This window comes from Anser brachyrhynchus, assembly GCF_964034855.1.
Source record: "Anser brachyrhynchus genome assembly, chromosome: 4".
Lineage (NCBI taxonomy): Eukaryota > Metazoa > Chordata > Aves > Anseriformes > Anatidae > Anser > Anser brachyrhynchus.
The window spans coordinates 8,967,375-8,991,592 of NC_137698.1; the positions used below are offsets into that span (position 1 = coordinate 8,967,375).

The 24,218-nt window shown below is 43.7% G+C and overlaps 1 protein-coding gene and 1 long non-coding RNA gene across 9 annotated transcripts in view; one reads left to right on the plus strand and one right to left on the minus strand.

Annotated features, from left to right (window-relative positions):
• UNC5C (unc-5 netrin receptor C) overlaps nt 1-24,218 on the plus strand; it is a 250,298-nt gene that overhangs the window by 200,552 nt on the left and 25,528 nt on the right. For all 6 annotated transcript variants that reach the window (XM_080591059.1, XM_080591058.1, XM_080591057.1 and 3 more), the window contains 3 exons: nt 7,350-7,530; nt 9,284-9,451; nt 10,709-10,873. In XM_080591059.1, coding sequence (XP_080447185.1) covers nt 7,350-7,530; nt 9,284-9,451; nt 10,709-10,873 — 514 coding nt within the window. The remainder of the gene's footprint in view (nt 1-7,349; nt 7,531-9,283; nt 9,452-10,708; nt 10,874-24,218) is intronic.
• On the minus strand, nt 8-24,213 carry LOC308194772. 3 transcript variants are annotated; one of them, XR_013950852.1, is made up of 3 exons: nt 16,594-24,213; nt 8,836-8,931; nt 8-6,553 (listed from the first exon to the last, which is right to left on the minus strand). It is a non-coding gene; the product is annotated as an uncharacterized lncRNA (long non-coding RNA). The 3 variants fall into 3 exon arrangements; XR_013950853.1 differs by having other exon boundaries at nt 8-4,858; nt 16,574-24,213; XR_013950854.1 differs by having other exon boundaries at nt 16,574-24,213.

Genomic DNA, 24,218 nt, shown 5'->3' on the forward strand with positions numbered 1-24,218 from the left:
GTAAGAGGGGAAAAATGCACTCCAGAAGCTCAAAGCAGCTATTTTAGCTCCCGGAACTGATTAAGGTTTATTTACCTAAAGCCTCAAGGGTGGATGCTGGTTGATGGGAGGTCTGTGCTGTGCTTCAGTGTTGCTGGCACAACAGATTGACACCCAGCTCCTACATTGACTGTCCTGAGTCAGAGAGGAGCAGGGAGGCGAATAAGCTCGGTGGTACAAAGGAGCCCTAACTCCTGCTCCAAGGACTGCCTGTTCATTTTGCCCTGCAGAGCTGGTGGATAAGGTCTGGCAGTGCGGGGATGTCCTTCTTCAAAAACACAGGATAAAGCTCCCTGTATTTGTCAGTGTCTGGTCCTGTACGTATCTGTTCCTTCTGCAGCCCAATCTATTTGTGGGTGGCAGGGGCACTCTTCTGAGAAGCAAGAAATAGCTTACACCCCCCTGCTTGAGAACAGGCTTGCATTTGGGTCTTGTGCTTTCTGGGAAACGCACTGACTACTAGGTTATTTCTTCATTTGTTATGCATTTGTATTTACCTTACGCATATTTTTGGAAGCTACACAGTGTTGGGGGACAGATTTTGGCAGCACCTTTTGATGAGGCTTTGTGTTTTACATTCCCTACTGGTTCATTTCTGTGGTGCAGAAACCCCTGCTGAGATACGTAGCTCTTCAGGCAGGACTGATTTTTTTGAGACCTGAGTCTTCTGTGGTTTCTAATCCTACCCTTTTTCTTTGTAGTGCAGTTCCACTGATAGCCTTGTAAGTGAGGGCAGTGCTTGCTCCTCAGTGAGTTAAGCTGTTGTTTGCTTAAATCTCAACACAAGCAAAGATGGTCTGTGGGACTGGAGAACAGTCAGGTTTGTAGTTCCTCCATAAAATGTTGCAATGGGAGCTGTTCTGCATGACTGGTGACACACCCTGATAACCTATCCTCTCTACAGCTTTCTTTTTGTGGTGAAGGTGGCTCTGAGATGCTAGTTTAGCTAAGACTAACTCCCTCTCCTTTTCATAATGTACTCAGAAAAACCAGTGTTTTCCCTTATACATATTTTTTGGAAGATATACAACGTGTGATATAGATTTTGGCAGCGTTTTTGATGAGGTAGACAAGCATACCTCCAAACTGCTCCCTTAGAGAAGGCGGCTTCACATCCTGGAGATACTACTCTACACCTACAGCATTAGTCCATCAGGTTCTACTTTGACAAAAGCTGATCCTAGCTCCTAACAGTCGAGTCCTCACAGTGCCTGAAGTGTGAGAGTTACTTCTGACAGTGGTTTGTGGAGCTTGAGTTCTCACCAGCATTCACAGCAGTAGTATTTGCCTCGGTCAGTTCTTCTGGCAGTAGCCTGCTCAGATTTAGTGCTACTTTAGGTGTGAAGAATTATGATGCTTCCACGTTTTAAGAGAGGTGCTTTCAAAATTTGGTCTGTAGAGCACACACATTAGCTGTAACTCAAGAGTTGTTTGATCAGGTTTTGTTGGGTTTTGCTCAGGAATTTCCAGGTGCTTCTAGAGCTGATGTTCTTCTTTCAATAAAGTGTGCCCCCTGACTGAAAAAAAATCCTGTATACCTTTAAAATCAGTAAGGGGAGTTGTTCATGTGACAAATTCAGAGGGGACAGGAAAGGGACTTAGGGACTACAGTCACCTTCAATATCCTTTTCCCTTATTGAATGTAATGATTGTGAAAAGCATATACCTCCTTCTATCTATCCATCTACCCATCACGGGCATATTCAAAGTACCACAGACTTCACACTGATAACCTCTTTAAAGCAGTTTCCAAACAAATAACCTGTTTAAAGTAGTTTCCAAACAGAAAATCCCCAGTCACCTTGGGATTTGTGGAGTCCAGCTGCCCACGTGGTGCCAAAAATGCCAACCAACACACATGAGCTGTAGCACCTCCATCCTAACCCCCCCTGTTTCAAGCAGGAAAAGGAGCATAGCATCTCTTGTGGGCCTCAGGGCATCCACCATGGGTTTCAGTTCACGATGCCACGATGTTTGAATTTACAGCTCTATGATACAAAGTTCTCCACCTGCAATTACCTGAGGCATGCAGTCCACCTCAGCCTTGGAAGTTTCCTCTGTGAGGCTTTACTTCCCCATTGTGCACAAAGCGAAGCTGTAATAGGGCCAGAGACTTCCAGCAGCTGTATGCACACCCTGCACAGGTTTTAGTACTCAGGCAGCAGGCTGGATGTATGTGCAGTTAAGGAAGTGTTTCTACAGCAGGAACACAAATTCCCCTTATTGGCAGCAGAAGCAAAGAACAACTGAACAAAATGTCACTGCAGTTTGCATTTGCCATCTCATTCTCAATATGTATTTTGCAATCTCTCATTTCTGTAATCTCAGCCTCTTTGGAGGCTACTTTTTTCCTTTAAAAAAAAAAAAAGGCAGGTACAAAATGTATTTCCAGCAACTAGCATGCAAAGGACAGCATCCTCTCGTTGCTGGGATGAAAGTGTACATTTGAAACCAAATCCAAAAGTCAAATAACATTCTTCAAAGAGGCACTCGAGTCTCAATATACCTGAAATAGCTGTTGGCTCAATAGTGCGTACGAAAACTGCTAGAGTTTTCTCAGTCTCACTTGGGCATCTTGTACTCTGTCCAAATCAGTAGTTAGCTTCACAAATGTTTTATTCTTACTGCCACACGTAGGGAACATGACCTGAAACACCAGCGCAGCTGGGAGATGAGTTTGAATGCAGTCCTGCAGTTCTGGCAAGGCATGGGGAAGGCAGGGTCGCAATCGTTTCACATCCTGGGATCCTAGCTCATCTTTTACCGAGGCAAATCTCTCATTGCTCCCAGCCATTTGCATCTTGTTCGTACTGGAGAACTGCACTCCCGGGCATTGGAGGGTTTTGCCTGTGCCTGGAGGGGTGGTAGAAGGCTTGCTGTTTTCGGCAGGTGCTCTCAGCTTTGAGGATGAGACTGGGGCAGGTTGGTGGGGGGGAGAGAGCAGGATCCAGGAATTGCACCCTGCTGAACTTCCTTGAGATGGTGGGAGGCGTAAGGAACAACCAGAGCAGCTTACATCCCTTTTCCATTCTTCATCTCTCTCAGAACAGCTGTGCTTCTGCTCCACCAGCTTCTAAAACAGTCACGCATACACAAGTGTGCCAAGAGATTTAAGTACCTGGTAATGCTAGCAACTCGGCATGGCTAAATTTGTGTCAGCAATTAGCCTCCGTAATAGGTTTTCCCGCGTACGTAATCGCTGGTGTGATTTATGTTCTCTGTGTTCGTTTAGCCCGCACAGGAGCCTGGCCCTGCTTTGCACGCTTTGGTCTTTGCTGTGTTATTTCAGGCTGCTGCTGGGAGCATCGTGCAGCAGCTCGGGTCTGGCCACAGCTCTGAGGTGCCGCTGTCCCGGTGGCTGTGGGTTTTCTGCTCTCGCTCTCACGCTTTTCATGTCGGGTGGCATGTGGCAGGTTCCCTCTGTTAATTAGAACAAATGTGCCAATTATGTTAATGTATCTCCCGATACCAATCAGCGAATAATTAGAGACAACACATCTGTCTCTCACCAGGGAGTGGGATGACAGGAAAAAAAAAAAAAAGGAAAAAAAAAAACACGCTACAAGGTATGCTGCTCTAAATTAGAGCCGCGCCGGGCTGTGCGTTTCCTCAGCCGGTCGCAGGGAAGGCTGCGCCTCACGGCAGCAGCAGCTACGTGCAGAGTCGTCGCAGCTGGCAGGAGCCGTGTGCCCGTGCAAGGTGCTTGCAGAGGGCTGAGCAGCTCTGGCCAGCCGCTAGCAGGTGCTAGTTGTGCTCCCCACTTGCCCTCTTTTCAGCCTCTGCAGTTGCTGCGGGTCAGAAGTTGCAGTCACACCATTGCAGAGGGTCCTTCTCTTGCTGGTCAGCCTGCAAATGTTTAACAAATAAAAATATCTTCGCTGGAAAATAACAATAGAAGGAGTAATCTCATGCTGGCTTTGTTCTGCAGGGCTGGTGTGTGTGAAAAGCCAGTTGAGCGTTGTTGTAATTTTCCATAGCTGGCATCTCCAGGACAGAGCACTTACCCCATCCTTTGTGGCAGTGTTGTGGCCAATAACAGGATTCCTGTTACAATAAAGAGAAAATGATGCTCAGGCTTATTCGATACGTATGCACAGCTAAACACATATTTATTAACAGTAGTTGGAGGGACATGCATTTAATGGGATAGACAGAGCTAGACATCTGTCGAAGATTCTTTGTGACTGTAGCCAGTAAATACATACTCTCAATATAGAGACAAAAGCAAATATCTATTTTATAAATGTCTTCAAACATCTACTCTAGAAATGTCTTCTCCAGGGAAGACACTGAAAAATGGAGACGCAAGAGCAGGATTTGGCCAGACCCTGAAGACAGGCATCTCGTGGACCTCAAAATGTCCATGGGTATCCTGCTGCATCTCCGCCTGCTCGCCCAGACGGGTACAGATCTCCAGCACACAAGTGTCTGGTGCTCCTCTGGTCTTGTGTGAGCAGCACGGCTCCCCCAGGGCACCAGTCACCATCATTCAGGCAGCTGAATTGAACTCAGGATGAGTTTCTGCACTGACTGGATTAACAACCTGCTTCAGTGAGGGGGCTGCACCTTGGGGAATGACACGGCATCAAAAGAGATCGTCGCTTTTAACTTCGGTAATAACAGTTTGCATACTTGTCACTCATAAATCACGCTGTCTCACTCCGCTCTGCTCTCTTCTGTTTTGTGTTTGACACCGGATCAGTTCCCATACACGTGACAAAACAGCCCTGCTCTCGCCAGTTCTGGTTACCTCAAGAAACAAATCTGGCTCCGGACGGAGGTCCAGCAGTGCTGAGCACTGCAGCCAGTGAGTGAGCAGCTACAGAAATAAAAAAAAAAAAGAGTCCATTAGTAACTGCAAATGTATACTAACAAAATTCTCATTTAAATGTTTTAGTGTGTTTTAATTAGTTAACGTTTGTACAAGGGCTGAAGGAGAAAACATAAGAGCTAATTAGTGCTGGAGTGGTGTGCTCTTTTTGTGTTGCTCTTTATACTGACGTGTATAAAAGGAGTCTCCCTTCTCTTGTCATCTCAGCCATCTTTTCTTCAGTTCCTCCCGTCAGATTTCGTGATATTTTGCTACGTGAACAGACTTGTGGCATCATGAAAACCCAGATACCCAGAAGAAGAATGAATTAGATGTGTTAAAGAAGTGTCTAGTAAAAGAGATGGGGTTTAGACACGCACACACAGTACTGATGTACTGGCAAAACAGATTTTTCAGAAAGAAAAAAAAAAAAAGACATCCTGTTGTTCTGCAAGCTTAATGTTTTATTGTTAGCAAATTCTGTGAGCCATTAGGTGAAAAGGATCTTTTTCCCAAGCGATTTGATGAAGAGCCAGAGGCAGTATACTGAATTATGTAGAGCCTTTTTTTTTTTTTTCTGATATTGGCAACTCTTATTTTCATATCCTCTTCAGTTTTCTTGCAGGGATGAAAGGGAATTTAATGCTCATAGCTTTAATTTTGTCTAATCAGCTGAGACCCAGGCTGAATATGCATGCCTGTGCTTTTGTGGAGAGACAGAGTGTTGCAGAGTGCTGCTGTTTACTGAGTACAGAGCCTTTGGGTAGCGGCAAGGGGTGCTGGTGTATATACTTGCATGAGCATACAAGGAAAACGTTGAACTGAGCCTCAGACCACGGTGTAAGCGTGGTCCTGTCCTGACTGATGTCCCAATGTCCTCATCGTGCAGAGCACAGAAAAAGTATAGGTGAATCTGGAGGGGGTACACAGCTCTGGCAGTGCATGTAGCACCTTTTAGAGTCCTAGTGCAAGTCTGCACTCTGTCCCAGAAATATATAATGGTATTGAAAAACAAGGAAGACGCTTGGTTTGTGTGAGAGGCACGGGTTAAGTAGCAGCCTTCCGCTGGAGGAGAGGCAAGCTGCTGGCTTGTTTTTCAGTCTCGGATGCATGCAGACTTGACCTGTGGGTGAGGAAGGAGCTAGACATTGCCATTGACTGAACAGGAATCTGTCTGTCTTGATTATACCTGAGAGCAGTTAAGGTTCAAGAAAGGAGGAAGAACAATTTCAGCCACCCTGGCAAGGAAAGCCAGGTTATTCACTAAGAGCTTGTATCTTCCATGGCAGATAAAATGCGAATGCTGCAGTGATAGAAACACAGCTTTGAATGTTTTGTGTCTTTTTCTTCCTCTCCCATTTCCTGTCCATTTCTACAGCCCTTTTTGCATCACGAGTTTTGGGTTGATTTCGGGATATGCGAATGCTCAGGCGGTGCATCAAAGTGGGGTTTGCAAGAGCAGGTCTTGGCAGTTAGCACCTCTCGGGCCCAGCGGGCTGATTTTGTTTATATTTTTCTTCCTTTCATTAACTCTGGGCACAAGCTGAAATGATCCAGTGACATGAAGGCCCTGCTTTGATCCATCCAGGGCGCCAGTCCCTTCCTTCAGAGCATGCCCGGTTCAAAGGAAAGCAAGCTACTAGGTTCCAGCCAAATTACATTAGGGTGGCTCGCAGCAGTCGGCTGGGATATAATAAGGTGTTTCTTTAGGAAGGCAATAAAAAGAACATTGTCAGAATTTAAAAACGTATGTAAAATATTTTTCTGTATAACCAAGGAGATTGCACTTTATTAAAAATATATATGGCTTAAATAAATAAAAGAGATAACAAAGACACTGATGTAGTCTTTGTAAGCCTCTATTTCCTTGGTAACTATCTCTATTTCGTTCAACCCTCACTGCAGCAAAACAATATCATGCAAGTATGTGTGAGTGTATGTAGACTGAAAAATATTGATGTCTGCAGTCCGTTAGCGTGACCTACTCTGGCATAGGGCCTCCCTGTGTTAGACCCTGTGCAGATACATACAAGGTTACTGCGTTATTACTTAAGATGTAGAAAAGAACGGGTGAGACCTGGGCTGCTTTAGGGTTTCCAATAGTGTAAGAGAATTTTCTGCTTGTAGATATAGTCCTAAGGTATCATATTCCACATTCGTGCCTCAGACTCTGAAGGTGTAGATCAGCTATTTGTCTCTACCCAGCAGCTCTGCCCTCTGAACAGGCACTGTTATTTTGCAGGCAAGGCATGGCAAGTATTGGGTGGGACGGTGGGAAGGAAGAGGGCCTGAAGGGAAAGGCAGGTGTGAGTGTTGCTCTCCCGTGTTGCCGCCATGGTGTTTTATTTCAGCTGGCAGCATGCAACAGGTGAGTCCTTCATAGTGTGGCTTGACTTGTAGAGCTCTCTGGGATGAGCATAAAAATCGCAGGTACTGTGCTTGTTGTGGTGTGACCGGGTGCTGACTTGCTGCCTCCCCTCCCACCCTTTGAAACCCCCAGGTGGAGTGGCTGAAGAACGAAGAAGTGATTGACCCCGTGGAAGACCGAAATTTTTACATCACCATTGATCACAACCTGATCATCAAGCAAGCCCGGCTTTCTGACACGGCCAACTACACCTGTGTCGCCAAAAACATCGTGGCCAAAAGGAAAAGCACTACAGCGACTGTGATCGTATACGGTGAGTGATGCCTTGTCCTGCTGCATGAGGGTGGATGCTCAGGAGGGACACTCCTAGAGATGCAAGATGCCTGGGTGTAACTTTTACTGCAGTCTGTGACCAGACCTGTCCTCCTGGGCTGCCTGGGGACTTGCAGCCGTGTACAGGGGCTGCAGTCAGAGCTCAGTACTGGAAACACTCAGGACAGGCCTGATGGCTTGGCTTTTTGGTGACAGAGGACAGTGTTAAAGGGGGACCAGGCACCTACACAAATGCTGGTTGTCTGATTGAAGAGAGAGCAGGCGCCCCCTTGCCTTAACACATGCCAGCAAATAACCATGGGGGCATTTCCTCCAGCAAGAGCATCCGAGACATTGCTTTCTACCAATGCATTTCATTTTCTTGGTGACGTTTTTCCGAAATAAGAGTAAAACCAAAAGGAAGTTTGTGCTTCCAGGTACTGGTAAGAGTGTCGGAGCTCAGCAGAATCACCCATTTTCTTATGCCTCTTTAAATCAACTTTTCTTTGGTGTCTGCTACCAAAGCATACTCTGATGTCTAAGGGCAAATTAGGAAAGCTCTCTGGGGCTGCAGTTCACAGTCACACGATCTGGCTTAAAAATAAACATCAAGGGAGTATGAAGCATCAGTTAGCATTATTCTGTATCTGCCTCCACAGCCCTGATCTAGCACTGAGGTTGGCCCTGCTTTGGCTGGGGAGGGGCTGGACCAGATGCTTTCCTGGGGTCTCCTCCAGCCTTGCTCTCCCCCACCAACCTGAGCCTTTGCCCCCACAAAATCATCGCCACGATGCCTCCCAAGCTGGGGTATCCAGCAGAACAAAACCTGCTCTGACAACGCGCCAGCTGACTGTCCTGGTGTTCCTTACAATCAGCTTAATTATAGGATAGACAAGTAGGAAGAAATCCCTATGATTATCCCTAATATTCATTTCATATTCAGGGTAGCAGTTAGATTTAATTGTAAGCAGTTGCTTCCCTGAAGTTACAATGAGGGCCTTTTAGTTCAGTTTTTATAGAAAACCGGCTGAATTGAGTTGATTAGCAGTGTTTGTGATATTGAGGGATGGACCTTGCAATAGAACTGCGTTTTGTAACTGTGATGAATGCAGAAATAGAGAGATGTAGTCATGCTGCAACTCTTCCTCATTCACATACAGTATTTTTTTTGAACTGTGCAGTCAAGAGACATATGTAGGGGAGCAGCCACTTGTATGGTTTTTGCTACTAGAGCTGCTTAAGGCTTGTGTTATTGCACAGACATTTGGGGGCTGGGGAATCCAAACAGTCAGCATGTTACCCATACCCTGATGATGGCATTATTAAATAGAGCAGCACGGCTCCCCCTTCATCCATCCATCCAGGTCTTGGCATCCATCCATCCATCCATCCGGAAAATGAACTGAGTGGAAAAGAAAGTCAGCATAAATTTCTTCCCAAATATAAACATCTTCCCAAAGCCCAAAAATAAAAATTTAGTCTAAGTTCACTCTGAGCATCTTAAATATCTGTCAGAGTGGTGCTGGCACATTCACATGCACCAGCTATTTCTGCAGAGGGGTGAGTGAAGTGGCCCTGAAATCACCCCCTGGAAAGGAAGGAGAAGGAAATCATCAGTTCCTTCTCTGCCTGTTCAAAGCACAGGTGTGTCTCAGTGTGCACAGATGACGGGTACATCCAAGAACGAGCTGCAGTGCGGGTTATTTCCCAGGTGGATTTCATGTGCTGTCACACTCTTACCTCTTGCTTTTCAGTGAACGGTGGCTGGTCTACCTGGACGGAGTGGTCAGTGTGCAACAGCCGATGTGGGAGAGGCTTTCAGAAGCGCACCAGGACATGCACCAACCCTGCCCCACTCAACGGCGGTGCCTTCTGCGAGGGCCAAAGCGTTCAGAAAATAGCTTGCACCACCCTGTGTCCAGGTTCAGTATGAACAGAACTTAGCCCTAGATATGTATATATATTTTTTAGACCAGTCAATCCAGGAGAAGACTGCTAGTTAGAAAAGCCTCCTTCTCTTTATTAATAAATCCAACATTTCAGTAAATGAGTATTAAATTATGTTATGTAAGTAGATAAAATAGTGAGCACATTACATCAAGCAGCAGGGGATTCGGTCCCACTTTTGCATGCAGCTTGCAATGTTGTCTCAGCCCTGGTAATTTGGGGGATTTGGAGAACATTCAGAGCTTCAGACTGGGAGATAAAGGTTGAAAGCTCTGGAAGAGGACTGAAATTTGAGTACAGAAAGTGACTGTGATGTAAATATATTTGTAATGTCTGTTCAGTCCAGCAGTCACAGCAAGTGGATCATTTGAGAGACATCTGGCTGCAGATGCCAAATTTGGGCCATATTTACCTGACTTCAGATACAAAGACAATTATACTAGAAAGAGATCTATGTCCATGCCATTAAAAGGGATTTAAATGTAAACATCTAAAAAATACGGAATTGTTTCAGGGGACACGAGCTAGTTGGTGGCTTTTCCTTGACAATGTCCTACCATCTGTCCTATCATCCGGTGTCAGCAGCCCCACCGAAACCAATGGCATTGCTATTTGAATAAGGTCATCTTCAGCTTTTGAAGCCTGGCTATCCAACCCTGGGTCTGGGTGGGTGAAAACAGCTGAAAAGAGCAGAAATTTCCTTGCTGGTTCTTATTCCAGGTGACAGACTCCTGGCTCAGGCTCCATCACTGAAATAATTTCAAAATTAGTTCTTTGGCTATTTCACTTTTTGCTTTCGAAAATCAATTGCAGGACTTAGAAAGGTGCTAAATGTATTCCTGATTTCACTCATGTGAAATATATCAGTGCCTTCAGATATTTCTTTTAATATGAAATATTTAACATTAAATATCTTCCTAGCAGAGAAGAACTTCTGGCCAAGTTTAATTTTAACCTCTGTGTTAAAAAATTTTTAAAAAATCACAGATTGCCGACTTGACGTTTGCCTTCTCATACACTTTGAGTGTAGATAAACTGCTGACAAGTTCCTAAAAAGGGAGGGGAAAGAGCAGAAATGGGTCTGGGACAGAAATATGACCTGTAAAAATACAAGCTGGCTCCATTCTGGGTCAGGCATTGGCATGACTCAGGGTCCTCCTGCACTGCTGGGATGGCTGAAAGCTGTAGTTTGGCTTATCCCCCTAATGCCTCATATCCTTTCCTTGTCTCAGTGGACGGCAAGTGGACGTCCTGGAGCAAGTGGTCCACGTGCGGCACGGAGTGCACCCACTGGCGCCGGAGGGAGTGCACGGCCCCGGCGCCGAAGAACGGGGGGAAGGACTGCGAGGGGCTGGTGCTGCAGTCCAAGAACTGCACGGATGGGCTCTGCATGCAGGGTAAGTGCTGCCATGCCGGCTCCGGGGTCTGGGAAAGACGTGGCTGTGGAAAAACCTGCTAGGTGTTTTGTTATAAAATGTCTCCTGCTAGCTGGAGCTGCTGAGTTAGAAGAGAGTGTCATCCTTCTATTAGGAGATTAATAGTATTATCAGTGACGTGGCTCAAAACAGACAGCAGCAACCCACTTGTGATGCTGCATAACTGTGCTGCCCAGGTGTTGTTTGTCCTGGGGAGGTGCAGAGCTCTGTCACTCACTGTAGGATAGGATATAGGGAAAAGATGGCACACGAACGGCAGAAAAAGGTACACGCACACCTGGACCACAAAGGGAAGCAATCTATGTAACCATTTCAGCTCCTGCATTATAAACCCAAGCCTTTAACAAGAGTGGTGCTTATGATCCCTTTCTATTCCCTACTTTATAGCTGCAAGTCATAAACTGTTCTCTTCTGAACCTCGTTTGTCCTTGGCCCATGAAGAGATGCTTAAGTGGAAAAATACAGGAAAGCTCTTTGTGCTGTTCTTCCCCACCTGTCACACAAACTTGCCAACAGCCCATACTGGCTAGCAATATCTAGAATAAAAGTTGATCCCCCTGCAAGAAAATGCTTTTCCCTTCCTCAAAGTCAGATACTCGAGTGTGGCACACAAGATCTTTGAGCCTGTGGAGGAGAAACATTTCCTTGAAGTCTTCCCTTGGAGCCTGTACTGTGATTCTGACATTTGTTTACGAAAAACTAGTCTTTTCTGTCTTTCCCGTCCCATCTTAAAAATGAAGACACTCCATTCTGCTGGTGCATTGAAACTTCCTTTAGCATTTTGTTAGCAAAATAACCTGAGCACAGTAACCTCTCTCCTGAACAGTCATCCTGTCTCTCTGCAGTACATCACACTTCCTCCTTCTCTGTTGAGCCTCAGCTCTTCATTGCACAAAGAGCTGTGGTTGTCACCATCCAGTATCTACGTGTCCAGATCATAAAATGCTTTGAGTTTTTTCATGAAAAAGGAGTCAGGAATTTTTATGCTCTCCGACAGGTTACTTGTGACTGAAATAGTCAAAATGTCATCAAAGTGGCACCATTAACTACTCAATAGGTTTACTTCTTGAATAACTGCTGTTCAGGTGCTACTGTCCTGGTGGCAATCTCTCAAGCTAGCCTATGTCACAGCATTTTGCCCTGAGCTTTCCAGATGTACAAAAAACACTTTTCCACTGTGGCTTGCACAAACACTTTCATCATGTTAAAAACTACTAGTCAATGTCAACAGTATAAAAAAAACCCTATAATTCTTCAATGTTTGTTTTTACGGGGAATATAGAAAGATTCAGAGCTCCTCTCTTTTTATTTCTAAAGATAAGGAAAAAAAATAAAATCCAGCCACATCTTATTATAAAACACCTTTGTGACTTTTATAGTGGGGAAGCTAACGTACCCCCTAGCTCCAGTGGTATGAATAAGTCATTATGGTAAATTAGGAAGAAAAGATACATCCCCTCTACAGAAGAGCTCTTTACTATCAGTTTATATTTAGACAGGTGTATGTCATCTTTGTGTATGTGCATAAAGAGAGCCATTTAAGCAGAAATCTGGTGGAAGAATAGATATAATGGTATGGCAGAATAAAAGCCCTGTAGGGATCTCATTTATCTGTTGATGGTATATTGCATTTTATTTGTGAAAGTGGATGCTGAGTATAAAGCAGAGATCTTCACTGGGAGAGAGGGTGAGGCTATTGTGAATCTTATTCTGCTTCATATATATGTATATAAAAAATGGTAATGAAAAATATACAGTCACATATTGACCCGCTTGGCTCCAGGGGCTGTGATCATCTTTCAGTGTTGGAATTTAATGGCAGTGTTTTAATGGTGTCTTTATACTCGTGGGGCTTCATACACCTGTAAAACTTACAGTCCTGCTCCCTGATCCATCACTGCTGAGAAGATTGATTTGCTGTACTTTATGGCAGTGTGCCTACCATTCCCTCTCTTTCTTTCTGTCTTTCTTACTTTCATTCTCCCTTGCAGTTTATGCAAAGCCATTCTGACCACTTCACATTTTTGCTGGTGTGGGTCTGGCTTCATAACAGATCTGCCCGCTGAGCTAAGAGTGAACACAGAACTCTTTTCATTCCTAAAACACCACGTATCTTTCCACATTATTTGAGTCTGGCGTGGGCTGTCCTGGAGCTGGTATCTCCCCCAGCCTGGGGATCTCTGGATCCACCACAGACTTCAAAACCTTCCTGCTGGTGGGTCCCCTGTGGCACAAGTTGCATGTGGAGGCATGGCCACCTGCCCTCTGTGGCCATAGCCCTCCAGGAGCTGTGCTGGCTGGCTGCTGACCTGCCCCATGGCCAAATCCTGCCCCTAGGTGCCCTGGTGCTTCCTCATCAGTGTCGGAATTTAGTGCCAGCTTGAAGGTTAGCTTTCACGCTGTGGAGATGTAGCTCTCTAACCACTAGGCTGTTGCTTTGACAAAAACTCACTTGTAAACATATATCTCTATATAGCTGTATACAAAAGATATCCTGGAAAAAATTGGGCTGAATGAGTCTAATTTGCAAGCCCTTTCTTTTCCAGTCTATTATTCACTATGGTAGCATCAGCTGGATAAATCAATAAGCTCTTTCATCAGACTGCCCCTGCTCCAGCAAAGAGCAGCAGTCTGCACCACTATCGATTTCTGTGGGGATAAAAACTGTGGAGCTTTCACCATCCCTTGTAATTACAGTATTTTACACCCAAAGCTTCAGTTTGTGCTTACCACTAACTGTGGCATTTCTCGTGCAACTCTGCTGTCACATTTATTCAGACTAATGATCTTGCTAGTACACACATACACTCCCTTATTCAGTAGTTAGTATTTTTCTGTTAACATAAAAGGATGAACAGTCATTAAACTAGAGAGCCTGCAGAGAGGCAGAAGGCTGAACTGAAGACGAAAAGCAGCTCTAGCGAAAATTTAGGGCGGTCATTACTATTTTAAGTTTCCAAATACACAATATTGCCTAGCAGGTCCCGTTATAACAATTTTGTAATTCCCATAATAGCATTAGTACGATCTTCTGGAACAAAATATGCTGTAGGTGTAGGAAGAATTGGCTGGTTACCACCCACACTAGTTGCATTATTGCCTCCATAGTTGCATTATTTTCCATTTGAAGTCTGAGAACTGCGGTAAATACTTTGGTGCAATCAGCAACACTTTTAAAGGCACACACTGCATCTCACAGGGGATCTCTATATGCTGGATTGCTGCAATTAGCCCTCTCCTCATCCTGCTTAATGACTTTTGTGGGTGTTCTGTGCGGACACCAAGCAAGCACAGCACTGCATGGCTGGCTTGCATTTCAGCACAAACGGTTCCCTTCTGGGGATCACATTGGCTAAGATCAAACGTATTAGCTGCTGTATCAGGCATGTCCGTGCTCAGAGCATGTCACCTACATCCTCTCTGCTGAGGATCTGAAGTGACAGTGTTCAGGTCTCTTTTCTCCCTGTCCTGAATAAATAAGTTCAGAAAGCCTGTAGACATGAGCATGGTGCCTGTCCGTTCTAGTAAAGCATGTCTTGTCTGAAATCATGCCTCTGATGGACAAGTTGGCACCAGCATGGTCAGGAGATAACCCGTGTCCCTTCCTTAGCTCGCTCTCAGCTTTCACAAACTACTATGGCTTTTCATAAAAGGCTGACTAAGCTGTGCTTTCAATTTTCTTTCAAAACAGCGTTAGCCGTCTTACAGCAGCAAGGTAATACTGAAGAAGCACATGCCACTTGAGGACTATAGAATATATAGTTCCGTAAATAGTGCTGTCGCTTTGTGTAGTAAAAACTGTTCGCTTTATACCATCCCATAATACGAAGTAGAAACCCATCACTTAATAGGGCTAAAAGGAAATTTCCACTGGTCGAGTGTAATCAGATCCAATGTGGGCTTTTCCTTTGGATTTAAATAAATTAGCATGAAAAGATTGAGGCTGGCTACTATCACTTAAAGAATGGAAGAAACGATTCAAAACATCTTCACCTGTCAGTATGGGCAATCTAAGAGTTGGATACGCCACTTGAGAAAGGGCAGCTATAGCATGGCGAAGATGCTATTATCAGACCTATTTTAACATTTCATGTTAAAAAAGGCTGCCTACTAGTTGAGAGTGAATTGATGTGTTACTTCTTTAGTTGCCACATCCTTTGTAATCTTCGTCTGAAAGGCAGGGTAAGGTTCCTCTTACAACGGTAGTGACTTAAGCATGTGAAGAAGATGCAATTTGTCCTGCTGGTGTGCTAAATGGTTAACTACTGCCATTTTCCAGTCTCGTGCTGTTTATACACAGGTTTTAAGTAGAAAGCAGGGTTAACCTGATACTAACGTCTCTTTCTTCCTGAAACATATATATTCTGCACATGCCCTGCTTGTTTAATTTAACATGCCAGAACCTTCTGATGGGATAAGCATTCGTTTCCCTTTTTGGCTTGTTTTGAAAGCAGGCATTCAGCGAGGAATTACAGAGCAGAGCGGTTTGATGAGGACCTCTGGTCCTCCAGAGCAGATTAGTGTGCAAAGAGCAGGGGAATGTTTTTCAGGCTCCGGGAGGTAAGCAAAGCTCTCTCAAGGGAGATTGCAACAGAAGCCTGTGTGTGCAGAGGAATGAAATAAAACCTTTTATTAAGAGCATGTGGGTCAAGAGGGAACTTATAATACGTTCAGTCTGTCAGCATAATAATATATCCACCTGGCCCATTGTGCTGAGCCCTTGCAGGGGGAGTTTCATTCATTCAAATAACGCATCTCGTCTGTTCCTAGAGGAAGTTTTCTACAATATTGTTATTTGATATTAATAAAGAGATGTACTATTCTATTTTTAACCCAACTACTATGTAATGGTGTAGCAGCCAAGGGAGTTTATGCACACATCTCAGAGTTACGACTCGTAGTTATTTTTACTGTAGCAACAAGAGAAATCCCTAGCTGAGAAGTGTCCACACTCTGGTGGGCCCTCTGCAACTGCCTAGTGAGAGTTCTTGCCTAGAAAAGGTTCTGCTCAGAGCAGATAAAAGCTTTGAGAGGAAACAGAAGTGCAGAGCTACAAGCAGAACCCAGGACACCAAAATCTCTGTTTCTTACCCCAGTCACTTCAGAAAGAGTCCCCTCCCCATTAATTTTAATGTAAGGCAAGTGCTCTAAGATTTCTAGTCTGTTTTGAAAAATCTCAACTGATTCAGGAATATTATAGCCAGGCAGAAAAGAGAAAAACCCAAACCTTATCCACCCATAATTTCATCCTTATTTCCCTATTTTTTTTTCTTTTATTCTTCCTGTACTCCTTCTTGAAAGAAAAATGCAAGCTTACAATAAAATCTACCTGATACATTAACTTCATCATGGAAAAAAATACGGTGACTGTAATCAGTGTTTATATTTTCCTCCCTGTGTACAAAGATGGGTAGATGTGATGATTTTTGCATTCCTGGCAGGGTGTCAAGTGTGAGGTTACACAAGCAGCCCAAGGCTCATCAGGGAGTCAGTGACAGGATCAGGAGTAAAACTCAGAGCTCTCGGTTTCTGAATCTGTATGCAGCTTAAAGGACTAACAAAAACATTGGCAGCATACTTAAATGAAACCTCATGTTAGGAAAAGAAGTTTCTATAGTTTGGGAAATAAGCCAGAAAGCCAGAGAATACAAGTTACCTTACCTGTGAGCTTACAGACCTACCAAGGATTTTGGTACATCACTGAACATCCATTTAGATATCTCCTGCTCTCCACGAGCCTTTTTTCCATCAGGCATAACAGTTTTGGTCCCCCTGTTCAAGATGCCTTCCAGCTGTCCCTTCCTTCACCACGCTGTTTGCCATGCACCCCCTCTTCAGTGCCACTCTGTGTCCTTCTTTCAGCTCTCCCTGTAACCCATTTGCTCTTGGCCAGCTACAATTGCAAAACAAAGCAAACCCCAGGAAGTCTATTCAGGCACTGCAAATGTGGAATTTGCAAATACACAATCTAGCAAATCGAAATGCTAGACAAGTGTTTACTTTTGCTGTCAAACATCCATAACAAACCCAATGTTAAGGTTCCATGGTTCTAAGATATTAAAGACTGACATAAGATTTAGTCAAAAGGTCAAAGTCCTTAACTGTAAAAGATTGCATAACGTCAAAATTGCCTGTTCTAATCCACATCAAATTTTAGCAACAAGTTATCCTACTCTTCCATCTTCCCCCACCCCCATATACATGGCATGCATATTTAAACTAAGGCAAGACCTTTCTAACAATATTAGCAAAAAGTCAGGAATCTAATTTAAAATGAAAACATAGTTTCAATCTTAATTATAGAATATCATGCACTTCTGTTCAAGGACAGAAACGGGAGAGACTCCCCATTTAACCTACACACTCAGGAAAGATCTGAGATTATAACCAAGTAAATAATCAGTCACAAAACCTCAAGCTCCTTGTTTATTAGCCCACCCTGAACATGCCAATAATTAGTCCTTCAGAAGGAAAATAAATTACTGTGCATTATCTCTGGGATGCCTGATATCATATCTGACCTTCAGCATCATTAACTGCAGACATGAAGGTCTTTCTTTAGAATAGCAAATATAGGAAGAAGCTGTGCACATTCTGTCTGAGGGTTTTTTGCAGCTCTGGGGACTTTGTTGTGTGGGGGTTGTTTTTTTTCTTTTCCTTTTTAACCACCATAAATAAGATATTAGATATGACATTTTCTTGGTTATATGCTGGTGTTTCTGGGAAATAGCAGAGGAGAGAAACAATTAGCAGCTATTACAATCCAAAAATTATTGTTAATATTTCTTCCGTAATAAATCAGTATTAGCAACATGTTAAGTGGACATGAAGGCTTAGTCCTAAACAGTAAAAACATGGGGTTTACTCTAAGTTTATTTTTGTACTCTTAACTCTGCACCTTTGTAGAAAAGGAACTGCAGGCAGTTTATGCAGTTGTAGTCTATGGACAGTGAGACCTGCAAGGAGCAATTCAAAACTCCTTCATGTCGAATAAAGTCTCCTAAATTCCTTCTCCTAGCCTCTTGGCCATCATAGGGGCTATATGGAGACCTATACACTTGCAGTGCATCTGAGTTCACATCATCTCTTTTGAAAGCTTTGAGCATTTGTACACTGTATTTATCATCTAGAATTTGCTCTACAAGTAATGAAGAAACTCGGCAAGCAATTCTGAGCCACTGGAGCCGGGGGGGGAAGAGAAAGATACTGACTTAGCACTGAAAGACCTCATAATGAGAATTAAGAACAGAAGCAATCCGATAGATGTTGTTTGGACTGGTATGTGAAAAATGACCTGCTTGCTGGCTTTGAGTTATTAAATATTGGAACTCATCTGATGTATGTATATCCGTACAGACATGGTAGAGAAGCAAAGGGTTGTTCCACTAAACTCGTGTCGCAACGTGTGCACCACGTGCCTACTTTAAATCATCTAAGAACTGCTCCTGTCCAGTCTTAGGCCTCTACATTTAGGAGTTAGTTTCTGTTCATCTGTCACAGTTCTGTGGTGCAGAGCCTGTTGCCACCAAAGCTTATTACAACCTCACTGTTGCTACACTGGATAAACCCACCAAACTAGAGAAAGAAAGTCAGCAGTTGAATGACTGCCCTCTTCTTTTCTTATATGCAATTTAAGGGCTTTGACTTTGGAACCGAAAGGGGAAAATGGGCTCCTACTGTATATCATGCTCATCCTGACGAGTTCATTGCAACAGGATGGTGTGGAGACACATCATGTGGCTAGGCTTTCAAAAGGGCCACGTAATTGTGTGACCTCAGCTCCTTTTGAAGCTGTGTAGAGGATAAAGTAAAGAGCGTTTATAGATTAAAAGCAAGTGGTGCCAGATTAAAATATTATGCATTAAAGTAACAAGCAGTTATGGAGTGCTTTATGCAATCTTCACTTTATTAAATGAAAGTGCACGTCTCAGACTCTTACTGACCTTGATACAGCCTCAAAATATGTATCATTAGCTGTAACCTCAGCAGCTAATGGCATAAAGCAATTTCTTTGTAGGATAATTGTAAATATTTTCGTAAATATGACCAAAACTGGATAAGCCCTAGTATCAATGTGCCTGGAAAAATCACCTTCAGCTACTCCACCATCTTACATACTTACCTGCAGGGATGAGAGAAAATAGTGACAGAGGCAGCTGGAGAAAATACATGGGAAAAATGGAAAATGCGTTTTTTTTCTTTCTTCTTTTTTTTTTTTTTTTATAATCTGATCCATTTTCTCTAAAACAGGTAACCATTAACACAAATTCAGCATAAAGGTAAAGCTAGCAAAATCTAAGGACCAAAAAGGAGAAACAGTTACAAAGTTCCCTCTGCAAGAAGCTATGGTGTGTTGCTTTACACCACAGGGAAGAAAGTTGTCTTTAAAATAAGCCAGTTCCCAAGCCAAGGACTTTCCAGGTAAAATCAAACACAGGATTTTGGGATGCCCATGGTCATGGTGCTGAGTTCCCAGTTTGAGCATCATGCATATATGCCCATTAATATTTTGCGAGGTATATACTTCTCCAGGTTGGGGAGGGAAAGCATTTAGAAAAGTTGTTTTAGTGACTATTTGGTGACACTGCTTCAATTTTGGCCTCAAAGGAGGCAGCACCATAATCTCTGCCCAACTATCTTTCATATGTCTGAGGTTCTCCATTCCCAAGTGCTTCATTCCTACCCCCTCCCTGGGCAGAAGGGTTATCTACTTCTCCCAGTGCAAATTGCAGTAGATGAATTCTTGCTGTAGAAAGGGATATTCTGCTTGTCAAAGCTAACCACCTAAGCCAGATGATCTCACACATTCAGATAGCCTGAAGGCCATTTAGTCCCCGCGATGTGCCATGGAGTCTCCTGTGGTTATTGGCACAAATGGGTTTCCAAAAGGTCAGAGCAAGACATCTGGGACCAGAATGCTCAGGCTGAACTTCCAACGCTTAGGGGTCATCTGTGCTCACAAACTGCACTGAACTAATTAAATGAGCTTCAAAAAATATTTAGTTAATTGGATGCAATTCCCCAAATCAGTGCAAGTGTGACTGATGCTGAAATTGAGTTAAACCAAATTGATAAAAAGCCTGCTGAAGTCCTTTCTATGTATCAAAGTTGAACTGGTTTATCTTTCCAGTACACTCTGACCTCTGACATATTCACCCTTCTCCAATTTTCTCAGTGTGTTACATCAATATAAAGGTGCTAAAATTGCTGTAGACATTCTTTGTAGAAAGAGAATAGCCAATGCCAACATAATACATCTCTGTAATAATATATCTGGATTTGTACAAAGCATTTGTGCCAGTGTAATTACTTTAGTTTAAAAAGCCCACCTTTAACACTTAATAGAAGCACTTCCACAGGGACAAAAAGTGTATTTACAAGCTTAAAGTGGAATATAAAGTAGAACTCATGGAGAAACATCAACTTAATTAAAGGCTTTTTCATGAATGTATTTAATGTGCAATTACAGGGGTGCAATTTCTGTGCATAGTCCAAGCCTCCCACTGATTCTCCAGGTATGACATAAGGTCAGGTACTTGTAAAATGAGGGAAATAAATACCCACTTTTGGTAAGCCCCTGAGATCCTCAAACAGAAGGGACTATGCAAGTGTAAAGTATGATTATTTCACTCGTCCAGCAGTAAGTTACACAACAAAACATCAAAAGCCCCTTTGAAAATGTACATTTCCCAACAAGCTGTAGGAAGAAGTTTAAATTACTTTTCTCAAAGCAAGTAGCTCACTGTGAAGCCAGCTGCTCTGCATGTGAGTCAGCAGCCTCAGCAGCCTTCCTAGAGTCAAATCCAACAGCACCTTTCTAAATTCACCCTTGTTAAAAAATTTGATGATCCTGGTAGAAGTCCCTCAGGCATTTGCCAAGCAGTGCTGTTGATACAGGGAGGAAAAAAAAAAAAAAGAGGAAAAAATGTCTTTTTTTTTTCTCTTTGAAGAGAGGAGGGGGGTCATTCTTCATTATTTCAGGTACTAATCCCAGCAGGTTTGCATCGTTATCTGATAAAAATGTCCTTTCTCATTGTTTGAAGGCGTAGTCAGAGGGACCAGCGTGAAAGCCAACTTTGTAAGGCAATGCCTGTGCTCTGGCACCAGGAGCATGGCCACAGCCCAAACTCCTGCACAGCCACTGCAGCTATGCGTGGCCACAAGCCTTCCGCTTACCGCTGCTGCTGCGATGCCTGCTTCCCTTTGGAACAGCTCTTTCATGACAATGGAACGCTTAAAAATAGTTTTATTCTGAAAGCTCCTGCCCAAATGGCAGAGGGTGTTTATAGTTGCCTTGTTTGAGTCATCTCCAACAAATGTGTTTAATTTGCAAGTACAAATGGAGGTGGCATTTGGCGTGCTGTTCAGCAATTCATCCAGCTTGGATGTCAACCCGAGGTAAGGTCTCCTCTTGCTTGAGCCAGGGCAGCCTGTCCATGCACTGTGAGCAAGTGGGGTCGTGTGGCCTCCACCGCCCATCTTGTGTAGTGCCATCACCTCAACAAGGACTTTTTACACCTGGCACTGCCCGGTCTCCAGCACGGTTGGTCACCTATTTATCTACAGCCAGCATGGTCAGCCGTGACTCTTGGCCCTTGACAAAAAATTGACACATCCATGACTCAAATGCTCTGTATGGCATCTCGTGCCAATAACCCTTCCACCTCATCCACGCCGTCCTTCTACGCAGAACAGGTGTTTTTCAGGCTGAAAATGTGTCCTCGCAGACACCTGTGCAAGCCAGCCTGTTTGCACAGAAAGAGGTAGTGGGAATTGGGTGCTCAGTTCAGTTAGTGGCACACGTGGGAGAACAGGGATGTCAGTTTGTGAGGGTAATGGAAGCAGAAAGCAATATCCTGGCCTTTTCCTCCCTTTCTTAATAGATGTGCCTTTGAACACCTACACAAAGCATTTCTGTTGAAGGAATTGGTATCACTCATGCAGCTGCAAGGCTGGTCTCTGCAGTTATCAGTGTGAGAATCTATGCAAAATTGTAAGATACAAGTAAGTATTTGTGACAACAGGGTCTATGAAGAGTTTGCAAATTCTTTTAGAGTATTTTGAGACGGCACTTGCTCGCTTTGCTGAGAAGACCTGAACTTGGATTTCCATTGTCCCAGGAACACACAACACTTTCAGTAATGCTGCAGCTAATCCAGGCAGTGCTACTCTTTATGCCCTCTGAGTGGCAGCTATCAGATTGCTTCACATGCAGCAGGAATGATGCACAACCTCAACTGCAAAATTTGCCAGCTGAACAGCAGCAGAAGGACAGGGGAATAGCCTTTCCAGCTCTGCATGGGTGAGCTCAAGCTCTGCAGGTGATGCAGAGCCAGGAGACGTGCTGCCCCGTGCCTTCTCCCCCTAAAATATGCGATGGGGCACATGAACCGCAGGGATTTCCTGGTGGATTCAGGTATGAAAGCATTTGGAGTTGCAGCGAGCCTAAATTCAGACTTGTCCTTGTGCCTTGTATTTCCTGCTGGCTGCCTCCTGGTCCCCAGAGACATCTTGACGTAGGAAATATTGTCCATAAGGTTATAGCAGGAATTTAGGTTGACTAAATATGGGCCTCAGCATTCACCTGGGGAGTAAGCAGGGAGTAACCAGTGTGCTGTAAATTCACGCCCAGACTTGCTGAGCATTCACTCAAGCCCTCAGAAGTTGCTTGCCTGACTTTTTATGGGCAATGCCCTGAGCGCACTGGTAGAAGTGGGAAGCAGTTATTACAAAAGATTGAGAGAGCATGCTGAGAGTACACATAGGTGAGCTTGCCTCAACGAACCAAATAAATGAGTGTGAGACCATAATATTTCTAAAACCAATTGTAAGGCTGGAATCATTGCTGTGAAATAAAGTTTTAAATAGATATTACAGGCAGTATAGTCTGTCCCATAATGCCTCAGAAAAAAACATCACCATCAAAAAGCAGCTCTTCTTGCTCTGATATTTCAGTCGAGGTAGCATTTATGTGATGTCTGGAAACTTCGGGGGGAGTTATGTCTATACCTGCAAGTGGGATAGGCTATATCTTCATTAGCAAGCAGTGCAGCCAAGCAGGAAGAGATATATAAAGCACAACATATGCTGAGCACCCAATCTCAGCATTTCTGGGAGCTGGGGATTATTGCTCTGGTTTGCCTCTAATGTGGTCATGTGCATTAGGCACGCACCAGGAGTCCATTTTCCAGTTTTGTTTCATCTGCAGGAGGCCAAGGCCGTGCGAGCATCTCGCAGCGCGATGCAAAACGTGGGGGAGATGGAAAGAGCAGTAAATTCCCTGCAAAAATACTGGAGGGAAGGGGGAGAGGGAGAGGGGTGCCCTCTGCCTTGCACCCACCCCAATCCCCTCCCTGAGAGCAACCCCCTTGCTTACTTTGGGTTTATCCGTTTCCCTTTGCAGCAGGATGGGATTTGCAGCATTTCCCTTGTTCCCAATGTGGATGGAGAGCAGCTGGGAGATGGTTAACGAGCCTGTCGGACTCTTGTACACGCTAAGCAGCCCCAGTGTGCCATGCTGTGTGAGCTGCAGAAAGAAAAGGCGAGAGAAGCAATCTCTCTTATTTATCCGTTCCGAAATATAACCGTAAATTGTGTTATCATTTTGTCGATATACAGGGGCTTCCAAAGATTTCAAATAAATAATGTTATGACCCCGGGTGCCTTATTGATTTTTTAATAATTTCAAAGAGAAACCACTCAGTTTCCTGTTTGCTGACAAATTCTTTTCTCCCCAAGGAATTCCCATTGAGCATGTATTAAAGACAGGATAAAATAATTCCAAGGAAATCCAGAAAGAGGGCTTTCTGCATGGACTCTGCTCAGCAAATGGGTATTTAACCTCTGACCAGTGACGACAGGTCTCTTTTAGCTCTATTAGATCAACAGCAAGCTACTATAATTAAATAAAAAAACTGTTTAGAGCCTCACCGAACATGTCCTGGGAATTAAAGCATATGGCAGGGATAGGGAAAAAAGACTTTCCGTATGCTAATGACCCTTGATGTCTGAAATAAATTAGATCCATTAGAGTTTATGCTCAATAAAAGAAAGACTTTAAGCACTCCAAAGTTAGTGACTCGAGACCGATTTTGGCTTAGAAATTCAATCTGCCTACTTATTAATTCTTAGTAAGGCTCTGAAGGAGACAGGGGATGCAAAATCATAATTCTGTGCTGTATCAGAATTTTAAAGTGCCATCAGTTTCTTTTCCTTCTTTTTTTAATTAAACCATTTTTCATGCTTCCTTTTTTTGTTCTTCTCATTAATTTGATTTTGTTCCCATTTTTGTTTAATTTCTTTCTTT